At 40.6% G+C, this 12,779-nt stretch overlaps 1 protein-coding gene across 5 annotated transcripts in view; it reads right to left on the minus strand.

Annotated features, from left to right (window-relative positions):
• Positions 1-11,878, minus strand: part of b4galnt3b (beta-1,4-N-acetyl-galactosaminyl transferase 3b) — a 34,311-nt gene extending 22,433 nt beyond the window's left edge. For 2 of the 5 annotated variants that reach the window (XM_054777246.1, XM_054777243.1), the window contains exons 1-2: positions 10,722-11,037; positions 2,125-2,177 (exon numbers count right to left, since the gene is read on the minus strand). In XM_054777246.1, the coding sequence (XP_054633221.1) occupies positions 2,125-2,177; positions 10,722-10,857 (189 nt within the window). In that variant the 5' untranslated portion in view covers positions 10,858-11,037. Of the gene's footprint in view, positions 1-2,124; positions 2,178-10,721; positions 11,038-11,788 lie in introns of those variants that run through there. The other 3 variants (XM_054777248.1, XM_054777247.1, XM_054777244.1) reach the window with 2 other exon arrangements.
• Positions 11,879-12,779: the final 901 nt, after the last annotated feature.

A 12,779-nucleotide genomic window follows, 5' to 3' on the forward strand; every position in this document is an offset into this window, starting at 1 on the left:
CAAGTATAGGAATAAAGCCATAATATAACAAAAACAAAATTTTTATATTTGGAAAATTAAAAAAAACTGAAAAATGGGAAAGAAAAGAGCAAAGACTGACGTTCATATTAATAATACGTTTTTTCACCTATATCAGAAAGCTGAGACGCAGTTTTATTCTTGAAATATATATGTGCACGGCTCAGATCAAGGGTACCCTTTGCTGTCTTCAACTTCACTTGAGTAGTATTTGAAATTGTTGTTCTAACAATGTGTACTATCCCTATCACGCTGACGTTTATAGAGTGAGGAAGCTTACCAAACCATAAATTAAGCCTGTTCATGTTTTTATTTTGCGCTAGCACGGCTATGTTGTAAAAAAGTGTCTATATTTGGACATTGAAATGTTACATGTAAAGCATGTCTACTTTTGTTGTGAAATTAACAATATTTCCTCTGACAATTTTGTCATGATTTCTACTTAGAATTAAAGAATGATGTCTGAAATTGGTTTCTAATGTGTTTTATTCAAATATTGTCAGCGGAAAAAAAAAAAAAACTGTCGTGTAATCATTAGTGAAACGTACATAACCTTCGTGTCCGGCTGCCAATGAAAATTTTGAAGAACATACTTCCATGGAAAAACAAACCCCAAGATGATTAAAATTGTATATATTCATGGAATAATTACTCAACTCTGCAACTAAAATGATTTTTTGTGTATAAAAGAGTAAAATAAGATTATTTGAACAAAAGTCTAACACACCCAAATTTCGTGTCCGGCCTGTTATGTACGTACACTTCGAGCTCACAGCGTAAATTGCGTATTGCTAGTAAATATTGAATTTGAAAATAAAAAGTGCCTTCTTGGGCCAAACAAAACTTGTATCCTTCCGCCGTTTATTCGCCAAATACTTGGGGAATGTGTCGTCGTGTTTGCCATTTTGCGTCAGCGTTATGTACGTTCAGTCGTGATTTCGGAGAAGCAGTATCATTGAATTCGACGAGCAATCGATGGTTTAACAACCATTGTCAAGTCTAAGGTAAGATTTTTTCATTTTTATATATATTGGAGAAGATCTTTATGCACTTTGAAATGATTTTTTTCGTCGGGTGAGTTACAAATTTTGTGTTTATCGAGCAGTGTAACTCGTTTTGACAGCCGTTGTTTTGACCTCTCGTAGGTAGCCGTTCGTGTCCTAGTTATGTAGCTGCACGAAGCGGCGAAAAAAACACGCGAAGTGGGCAAAATTATTCATCATTACTAGTCGGATTTTACTTACTTTTATCCGTCATATTATATGTTGTTGACATTTATCCGAACCAAATAAATTCTAGCGTGTTCTTTGATAAATTGCTCCGTACATAACCCGGAAGCGATCGGCGTGTCCCTCAGCACCCCGTGTTGTAATGTGTTCACAGATTACAGAATGGCAAGAAAGTTTGTGTGCCACTATGGAAGATGTAATGTACATAACTCGGTATCCGCATTTGATTTTTGCCATATTTTCAGAGCTTTAACTCAAGATCTAGATTTGTCACTTTTTATTTACTTTATGATACTCTCTCAAATATAAGTTACTTTTCTAACAAAAGTCAAATCTATGCAGAGATAACAGCATAAAGTGGACACCGAGGTATGTACATTACATTTAAGAAAGTGTGAACTTCGGAGGGTTGCTATGGGAAATGGAAGATGTCTCGAGCTCTGGTATGTTGGGTGTGTGTTTTGAAATGTTTGAAGTTTGTGTTGATAACATTACCAAGGTCTATCCACAAATTTGAAATTTTACCCAAAATGTAACACTTGGGTACCCTTGATCTGAGCCATACACATATAACTTCTTAGCATTTCAGCATGTGTTGGTTTACAAAATATCAAAGTGGCCCTTGCATCTTTTCATTTTGTGGCCCTCGGTGGAAAAAGTTTGGACACCCCCGGTCTAAACCGCTGTCAAGACATGTGAGTATCAAGATAATTGTGTCTTGCCTATAGTCAAGCATGGTAGGGGTAGTGTCACGGCCTGGGGCTGCATGAGCGCTGCAGGCACCGGTGAGCTTTTGTGTACACACAAAAATTCATCCCAGAATCATCACATTTTCTAAAAACACGTCTTTTTCCTTGCACCATTCTTAGTTACTTACCCTTTGGTCAAACATGGGTGCCCTCCAGCTGCTGCCGTCATCTGGATTTGTACCTAAATGATTACATAAACACATGATTAAGACAAAAATATATCTGGAAGGTTTACAACCATATCACTTAGATATTAAAAAGAAACTTATTCACAAGGTGCAGGGATGAGGAAAGGTCATAGTACCGTAATGTGCATAGTGCGTATTATTGTGCATGTATTGAATGTTTATCCACAAACCACCAGAAGACAATAAAGTATCATGGCTGTTAAATTATAACTTGCTCTATACAACCAAGTTATCGCTTGATGTGTTTCCAGATTATCTTGTTTTTTCATGCTTTTTCCTCCGTGTCCCATCGTTTTATTCCTTTTCTCCATTACTTTGGAGGTTATGTAACAGATTCCACCCTTTTAATGTTCTACTTCCACTTTTATGGCACTTATGTCACATGAACAATAAAGCCCGGGGTCTCTGCCGCACTGAATGGGTGCAACGGCATTACCTCACCTGCCAAAAAACTCACTTCCATCATCTTTTCAAATGAAGGGCTTGTAAAAAGAGGACCTCTGTCTTTGTTTTTATGGGCTTGTGGTGGGAGCGAGAGGAACCCGGTTTCCACTGCTTGCAGAATGAAGTCTGTCATTATCACAGGGGTGGAGACACCCACACCCATGGGGAGAAGGGGGGGAGACAGCGCCAGCTTTGGCAACACACGGAATTCTAGAGTGGTGGTTAAAAAAAGCCAGCAAGGGTTTATTTTTATCTTTGTGAGGTTCTTTGGTTCTTCTTTAACACAATGTGCAGTAGACTAAACATCATGTGCACTTGCTTTTCTTATTCAATTATCAACTCTAAATGACTGGTTTCCTACTTTCAAAAGATCTTGTTCATTAAAAAAAGATGGCTGTGGGGTATTAGCGGTTTTCAGTTACTATACATGTAAAAAATAAAAAAGACGAGATGAAGACACTTGCTGAATGCCTCAGAGGAGGTAAAACTCTCAATCTGATCTAAAAGTTTAAGAGAAACTTCAGCTCAGCTCTGTTTCTTTGGCGTTTTAGCAATGTTAGGGCCCTGTCACACCTTGACGATTTAGCCAGCGCATGCCTGACGTGATCATTATGATGGCATACGTTGAACTGCCGACGTTTTTTTTGCAATTTTGGGCTTATACATAGCGTCTTCATAACGAGTTCGACGTATACATGACGTATTAGTAACTTATATAGAACGTTTCTATAACCTATAGACAACTTATATCAACGAATGCGTAGCGTGTTGCCGGCGTTCACAATTTATGCCCAATGCCCAACACCTGTCACACCTTGACGATTTAGCCAGCGTACGCCAACGTATGAAAAATTTGGCCTATACGCTGGCGTACATCGAATAAGTTATGGGTAAGTTTCGTATAAGTTAAGAGCGCGCCGAAGCACGCCGGCATATGTCGTAGTACGTCCAAATCGTCTAAAAATTTAGTGCGTGCACAAAACTTTTCGACGTATGTCAATGTATGATTCATACGTCCCGCATCCGCGGGCAATAAGTCATGCGATCGTTGACACCCGTTCACACACCTGCATCAAACCTAACGCTAACTTGGACAGTAACATGCTGTATCTTTCCATTCTTTTTTAATGTAAATACTCCTATGCACTTTATGTTGACGAGATCAATATTGCTTGATTAAAACGTGCATTGTTTCTCTCAGACAAAGCGCAAAAAAATAAAAAATAAATGTTTGTTCCATTCCCGGTGTCACAGTGCCCTCTACTGGTCAAGCTAAGATAGTTTTGTCTCAAGGTATGTTGACGTATTACAACTTGTGTGTAACTTACAAATAACGTGTGTGAACGGCTGTCAACGCTGGCATAACTTATTGCTCGCGGATGTGGGACGTATGAATCATACGTTGACATGCGTCAAAGTTTTATGCAGGCACAACATTTTTGGACGACTTAAGACGTATGCCGGTGTGCTTCAGCGTACTGTTAACATATACAAAACTTACATATAACTTATTCGACGTACGCCAGCGTATTGGCCAAATTTTTCATACGTTGGCGCAAGCTGGCTAAATCGTCAAGGTGTGACAGGTCCTTTACCACAGAAGGGTAACAGTGACATGAAATGCAAATATATATTGTAACGTAGCTGCAGAAGTACTCGCGCCATTTAATATGACTAATATGACACAATATGTCTCAGTAGAAAATGAGTCCATCCATCCATTTTTTATACTGCTTATCCTAAGTAGGGTCACAGGTGTATGCTGGAGCCTATCCCAGCTGACTTTGAGCGAGAGGCGGGGTACACGCAGGGCACATATTGACAATCATTCACGCCCACATTCATACCTATGGACAATTTAGAGTCACCAATTAACCTAACATGCATGTTTTTGGAATGTGGGAGGAAACTGGAGTACGCGGAGGAAACCCACACACGGGGAGAACATGCAAACTCCACACAGAGATGCCCAAGCGGACATTCGAACCTTAGGTCTTTCCGATCTCCTGACTGTGTGGCCAACATGCTAACCACTCGGCCACCGTGCGGCCGGAAAATTAGGTGTTTTTAGTCTTTATTCGAATAGACTCACCTCCCAGGCACAAGAAGTAATCTGCTTTTGCAATGGTTACGTTATTTTTTACACTTGTATGACCGTTAAGAATGTTTAAATCTTACTTAAAATATTCCCTGTTCAGTTATTAAAGGCTTCATGATGGCAGAAGCTTAACCCTGGAATGGTTAAATTCAATTTGCATGATTTTCTATGGAAAAAATGTTTTGAATTCAAACAAAGCAAATATTGTGTTGGATGGTCTACTGTACAGTGTCATTCAGTCTGGCACAGACCTCTGCTAAAACAGTTTGGAGACACTTTCTAATGGTGTTGAATAAGAAGGTATCCTTGTAGAAAGTGGAAAAAAAAAGAGATTTGTTTGTTAGTAAGCAAAATTGGCCGTTTATTTATTGCTGCGCCTTACTGTTACGCGATACTACCGTAATTTCTGATATATGTTTCCCTTTAGACCACCAACAAGCTCATCAATTGGCCCCTTCCGTATCTTGCTAACGTGTGATTGGCCGTCCCCGCTTTCACCACATGAGCACTTGCTCGCCGGTGTTTTGCGTGTTGGCGCGGAGTTCGTGTTCATATCACACTGTACGTTGTTAACATGTTGGCCGTATGTTCTGCCTGGGTCACATCAAGTAAACTGATTCGTTGATGATTTTCTTTTATGAAGCACTTAAGTGATGCTTTCGTCAAAAGGATACCACATTGCGCATCTCCAAGCTTACAATTCACATGGTACGATGCGATGTGTTTTGAGCACGTACAACTGCTATTTTTACATTTTGTAGCCATTTCTGCCTATAATGCCATCGCCCCAATCATGTCACCAGCAGAGTTCAACTGTTTAAAGTGTCAACATGCACCTTTTTAGTGCCCACAGTTGAATTTGCATCACGAAGAACATAGATATAACAATTTAAATATTATGTATACTTTACATTTTATTTTCAGTAGTGTTTATGGTTTATTGTCCTTTCATCAGTTTCACGTGATACAGTGACACACTTTAGCCAACTTGTCAAAGTTGTGATTGCATGCAGACTCATTGTTTTGCATGTAATCTTGTTCAGAACTATTCCACACTATTCCTCTAGTTTTCATGCCCAGATTTGTAATCTCCTGTGGACATGCTCTCACCAGAGACGCTAGCAGCCCAGTGAGCCCACAGATAAATGACTTCACTCTCATTTATTCATTCGAAGCTCCAGAATATAGAGGGATGTTGTTTAGTATAGTGGTTTTGTTAAGGCTTGTGTCTTTGTATGTACATCAATGGGGCGAAATGGCACATTATATGCGGACAAATTGTAGTGGGCCAGTCTGGACCAAAAAGTCCAGTGCCAAATTTTTGTCCCAGTCCACCCCTGAATGCCACCATGACTCGCACCTTTATCCAGATTTACACCACAATGACTGTTGGGAACAAGGTCATCAAATAAACTATGCCAAAGACTGTTGCACAATAATAAAAAAGAATTTAACATTTCAAGGTCAGGCCGCGATCTGATTCATTATGGTGGATGCTGCACTGAGATACAAACTTACAAACTTATCTTGCTTCAGAAAAATAGGCATACAAATGGGATCATGTTACAGCGCATCGCCAGCCTCTTCACCTGAGGGACATTTATTAACTACGTTTTTTTTCTCTTGAGTGGTCACATGACCATTGTGTGGAAAAAAACAAGTCGCCTAGAGTATGTGCAGAGCGGAGCCCGGTGACACTGTTGCGGTAAAGCTTTGTCAGCTTCCTCTTTGCAGATGAGAGGTGATCAACATTTTCCAGCCTTGTGGTACAAAAACAAAACCAGAACAGTAGGTTTTCAGATAACCAACCAGATTCATTATGATTTGTCATCATATTTGCAAACACCAACTGAGATGTCTGGTTCTAGATGCAAGGAGTAAATGTGCAGAATAGTAAACTTTATACACCCTGGTGCTACATGCACAATTTATCTACAACAGAGGACAGTAGCGCATCGAAGAGAATTGAAATGGCCAGTAAAGGATACACAATATTGCACATTAGTTCATAGTGTATGGAAATAAATGAGGTCATATCGCAGCGAGATCAATGCAATAGCTTTGTACGCCACTATTATTTTCAGCGCAATGCTGAAACCCAATTTGATGAAAGTTCAGGTTAGTTCAGTTACCATCAACATTTATTTTGTTACAGCGTTCATTCAAAAATTGCATTGGACTCCCCAATGAGAGGAAAACAAATCTAAAATGAATAAGCATGTTTAATTTGTGGATTTCAATTCAAAATGGATGTTTGCTTCTCAATAGGTCTAATATACTGTACATCCCTCACTTAACTATTTTTATTGTTATTTTCAAAGCATTCATTTATTTTTATTCATCTACTTTATTTTATTTTCATTCTGACATCTGAATATTTTGTTCCAAAATTAACGCCTTAAATCAGCACTGCTTTACAGATTATTTTATTTATTTATACTGTATTTTTGTGTATTTATTCAATTGTGTTTATTATTCATTTATTTGATTATTTCATGTATTATTTTTTGTGTTAAGTATTGTAACTCTTTGAATAGTGCACGGTTATAATCAGATCAACGTGGTTTATTTAAATTTGTATTATTTATGGATTTGTTTGTTGTTATTTATTTTCTTATTCAATTTAGTTATTTTTGTAATTTATTTATTAAATATTCATTTACTAAGTGTGTCAGAGAAGTTCCAGGACTGTTGATGTCGATGGCACTCTTCGATGTGAGGACCATCGTCCTCTGCGAGTTCCCGCCACAGGGCCAGACAATCAACCAACACGTCTATAAAGAGACTCTGTGGCATTTGCTTTATTCAGTGCACGAGAAGAGGCATGAATTAACTTGAGGTTGTGCCCCACAAATGTGCTCAATAACGTCACCGAAACTTACCTTTATTCATTCCCACATAGTATCAGCATTTGAGACCAAATATTAGGTGAAAGAAAAATGGTAAAAATACAGTATAGCAGACTATCTGTGCCGCATGGGAGAAGTTTCGCACAGGCACAATGGTACGGTCAAGGACCATCTAACAAACAACATATACAGTAGTACCTCGCATAACGTAAACCTCCTTTTACGTAAATTCCACTGAACGTAAAGAATTTATGTAAATTTTTCGCATTGTATTACGTAAGGAATTCCATATAACGTGAAGCGTCAAGTCCGCGCAAGGGACAGAGAGACTAACAGAGTACACTTGGTGACGCCTTCTGGCTTCATGCTCTCATTAGCTGATTATCGAGGCACCGCCTACGCTCTCATCTCATTGGCTGACTTATCCAGCGTGTCCATGTTTGTATGTGAGCTCCCTTCCTCATCTTAGTTTCCCTTAAACTAGTTTGCACGCATTGAAATCTCTTCTTAATTTGTTTACTTTTATTTGTGTTAAACTTACCGTAGTCATGGGCCCTAAACCAAGTGTAAGTGATAAGAAAAAAGGGAAAAGTTGTCGATCGAAACGAAACAGGAAGTAATGCAGAAATTCTGACGCTTCATGCTCTCATTGACTGATTATCGGAGCACCGCCTACGCTCTCATCTCATTGGCTGACTAATCCAGCGCGTCGGTGTGTTTATGATAGACATGCTGCTCCCTTCCTCATCGTAGTCGCCCTTAAACTAGTTCACACGCATTGAAATCTCTTTTTAGTTTGTTTACTTTTCTTTGTGTTAAAATTACCGGAGTCATGGGCCCTAAACCAAGTGTGAGAAGAAAAAAAGGGAAAAGTTGTCGATCGAAACAAAGCAGGAAATGATGCAGAAGCATGAAGGTGGTATGAAATTAAGTGATGTTGCTAGACTATACGGCCGTTCCCCATCGACCATGCAAACAATAATCAAACTTATTTATTACCTTATTTTATATTGGAATGTTACTCTACTATGTTTACGCTGTTTTCTTATATTTTCCCACCATATTTGGTGGAATTTTGAAGGCCCAAAGGTGTGAGTCTGGGAAGAGCTTGGAACGGATTAGGCTATTTACATGTATTTTACGCTTCGTAGAACATAAAATCTCTATAACATAAAGGTTCTTGGAACGGATTATTTACGTTGTAGGAGCGTCTACTGTACATGCAAAAACTGGGATTTGTAACTGTATATTTTTTAAATAAAATAATGGCCCATCTTTCCAAAATTCATATGCATTTACATAAAAGATGTCGTTATTTACAAATGTATTTTTTTAAGTGTACAGTATTTTTTTTTTTATATAAGTGCACCTGAAAGCTTCCCGGGGGCCCAGTGGTTAAGGACCCCAGATCAAGGGGACCCGTTTTGAAGATGTGGACGACATCAAGATAGCCATGACGACGGAGCTGTGGAGAATCCTGTAAGAATCCTTCCAGGAGTACATAAAAAGGTGTGACACAGAAGCCTGGAAAAGCAGGTTAGACTCCAGGGGGACTGCTTCGAAGGGGAAAACCTTGTAGTTTTTAGTTTGGATTTGGATATATATTTTGTGACGCCAGTACGGGAACTTTTCTGACACACCTCATATTTACCATCTTTTTAAATGACCACCAACATGAGAATGAGATGCTTTCATATGCAATTCAATTAAATAGCCTTAAAAATTGACCCAATTTATATCACTTGCTTTATTGTTAGAATTCAACTTTTTGAAAATCTTGTGAATGTTTTTTTCACATTTTTTGGGATGTTACTCGCCATCATGACCATCTTAAACAAACTGTGTATGTTGTCATCTTTACTTCCCTTGCTGGAGTTCTTTATGCCTCCATGGTGTCATGTAATGTGTGTGCAGAGGGGAGGGGGGGGTCTCCAGCAAAGGAATGCATGTGGAGACGAGCCCTACCTACTAGTACATGAGAGCGCTTAGCATGTGTTTACATGTCAAGCTTTGTTCAAAGAGTGTGCGTCTGAGTCATGTGTTGTTGTTGGGCATACATCAGCCTCTTTCCACTGCTCTCATCTACAGTACATCTCTGCTATACTAGTGACACCCTGACATTAAACTGTGAGGTGCAAATAAAGGTACAGGCTTGAGCAGGAAGTGTGGTTAACCGACGTGAGACGACGCATCATTTTAATGAGTAAGACTGCGACCTGACCTCCTGAACTCCCCCTTGCCCCCACAACCAAACTCTCTCACGACGCTTGTAAATGGACCTGTTTCACATTTCATTGGATTACGCACACCAGCGAGCAGATTTACACTGGAGTTAAATGCTAACAAATGATCTGGCTTTTTTTTTTTGCTGAGATTGTGACCCACATTTCATATCATTCTGTACTTGTGAGAACAAAAACATTTAAAGTTACTTGCAATATAACCAAAATGCATTGTATCTTTACTGAATGCCTTTAATTGTTGTAGTAATTGTAGTTTACCCTTTTATTGCTTTCATAAGTCAATCATGGTCAATACAGTATATTAATAAGTATAATGCACAGGCTAAATAAAAATTACATGTGTGCACTCATGTTCATTTTCTTTACTTATTGTTGGATTATAATTGCAATTTTCACAACTTCACAACTAAGACCTAAGACTTGCGGAGGAAAGTCCACTCACAGTCACACTCAGTGAGTAACGACTGCACAAAATTTACAAGTGTCATGCCATCACTGCCAACAGCAGAAATCCCCCAACAAAGTGCTAACATGTTGCATATTACATTGAATAAACCTAAAAACAAACTTAAATAGAGGTAGATGCACACACAGCATAATGTATGTTTACAATGCTAAGTGTGATGTTGATTTTTACACTTTTTGACCTGAAATATCAACTGCATTTGGGTTTTTTTGCCAGTCCCTTGCACCAGATTCAACTACACCGAGGTCTTGCATTTAAACAGTTCCAAACACCACTATGCACAGCTTTCCAGGTGAAACACTTGTGGAGTAAAAAGTGCACGAAACTGACCGGTGCCATCCTAAAGGACAATATATGTGCACTAAATGTTATTTCTACGCCTATTGTTTGATCATACGAGCACTATGCACAAGTGGAGGTGGGTGCGCTAAACTTACCCGTGCCATCGTTCCATGATTTGGTCGCGACCATCTCATGGTAGACGACCACCGCTCCCACTAGCAGAATAGCTCCAAAAAGAACAGATTTGCCATTCCGTCGCAGATTCTTCAGTGGTAAAAACATATGGATCATGGTAATAGTCGGGTGATAGCTCCTTCGGGGTTATTCGTCTGTTTGCTGTGTCGTGCTTTCTCCTTCTTGGTAGGTGGACCGATCCAGTCCGACTCCACTTGTGGCTGCTTCTCACCCTGCGCTCTCCCGCCGGTGCGACCTGGGTGTCCCGAGGCAGTACTCATGAAGCCGCAATGAGTAACCGGAAGTAATCAGAAGCAAAGCAGTAGTATGCGAAATAACTTATGCAACCGGATATTTTTACACAAAATTGATTGTATTCCTCTGTTGAATGTCACACACATACACAATGTACATTTTAGTGGTATTATACTATATTTATTGTTTATAATGTCGTCCTAAAAATGTTTATTTGAGATCTAGTAGCGGAAGCACTTTTGTATATTACAGAGAATTGACGCTACCTCCCTCAGATTGGGAGGAGTGAAATTGATTTTACCTTGACATTTTACACTACCTGTAGCAGCTAAAGAAAAGAGAAAAGTGGTAGAGCGGTGGGTATCACGTCTTAAAAGATAATAATGCTATGTTTTGGTTAATTGGTCCATTGCCCTGCATCATATTGATCTATAATATATAGTATAATAAAAAGTGAATTTCCCTGCTGTGAGTGAATTTCCCTGCTGTGGGATTAATAAAGTACTATACATACATAATTGTTGACATGAATGTTCAGTATACTACAGCGTGAGAAAAATCATGTCTCCTCAAAGATAAAAATTGTGCATAGTTTACAACATATTGACAACTGTTTCTATTGCATTTGTTAGTCTTGTGTAGCTAAACAAGGTACCTGAAGAAACGTCTTTTTAATCAAACCGAGCATTATCTGTAGTGTGTAGTGTGTAGTCTGCGGCAAATATACATAAAATGTGAAGGCAAGTGGTGAGCATAGTGTAATGCCCCTGGTTGTGGGGAAGGAGAGACTCACGTCGCCGATGCACTTCAATCGCTTTATTCACAGCGGAGAACTTTCCAACAGTTCACATTCACACCAGGGCTGTTGTAGGCCACAACCCACGCCAACATCCACAACCACTCCAACTTTCCCCCACACTCCTCAACACCCCCACCACTCGCTCGTGACGTCGCACCGCCACTTTCCAAGCCCCGCCCCTTAAAGGCCCAGGAACACAAGTCACAGATATTACACTGCCCCCCTCTTTAATAAGCCCCTCGCCCCGAGGGGTCAACAACAAAATCCCCAAACCTTGGCGGCCTCCGCCTCTGTCTCTGTGGCCGGCCCTGGCTTGACTCCTGTGCGCCTCCCCTTGGCGCCAGCGGCTGAACAAGAACAACTGTGGTGGGACCCGGTGAACTTGAGTCCACCCCACGTCCCAAGCCAGCTGGTGAAGCAGGCTCTGCCTCGAACTGGGGAACATCCCGGCCCCTGTAAGGTGCCAACCGGTCCCGGTGCAGGGCAACTCTTCTGCCTCTAGGGGGAACTGCAACTCTGTAGACTACTTCCCCCACCCGCTCTAGCACCCTGCACGGTCCATCCCAATGACTGTCTAATTTAGGGCAACGTCCTTTTTTCCGTTTGGGCGTGAAAACCCAAACCAGCTCACCCGGCTGAAAGTCACGCCCCTTGCTGCGCACATCATGGTTCCTCTTCTGCCTCATACCAGCCTTCTCTAGCTGACCTCGAGCAAAGGCATGCGCCGCTTCCAGCCGATCCTGCAACTTCCGGGCATACTCCAGTCCCGGCCGGTCCTCTGCACTGCCTGGTGGCCTCCCAAACGCCAACTCCGCCGGTGTCCGGATCTCCCGGCCCAACATCAACAGGGCAGGAGTACAGCTTGTGGAACTCTGGACTGCTGAACGGTAGGCCATCAACACTAAAGGAATGTGCCGGTCCCAGTCACGCTGATGGTTAGAGGTGAGGATGGCCAGCTGCTGCTGCATAGTGCGATTAAACCGCT

The sequence above is a fragment of the Dunckerocampus dactyliophorus genome, chromosome 5, assembly GCF_027744805.1.
Source record: "Dunckerocampus dactyliophorus isolate RoL2022-P2 chromosome 5, RoL_Ddac_1.1, whole genome shotgun sequence".
NCBI classification, from domain to species: domain Eukaryota; kingdom Metazoa; phylum Chordata; class Actinopteri; order Syngnathiformes; family Syngnathidae; genus Dunckerocampus; species Dunckerocampus dactyliophorus.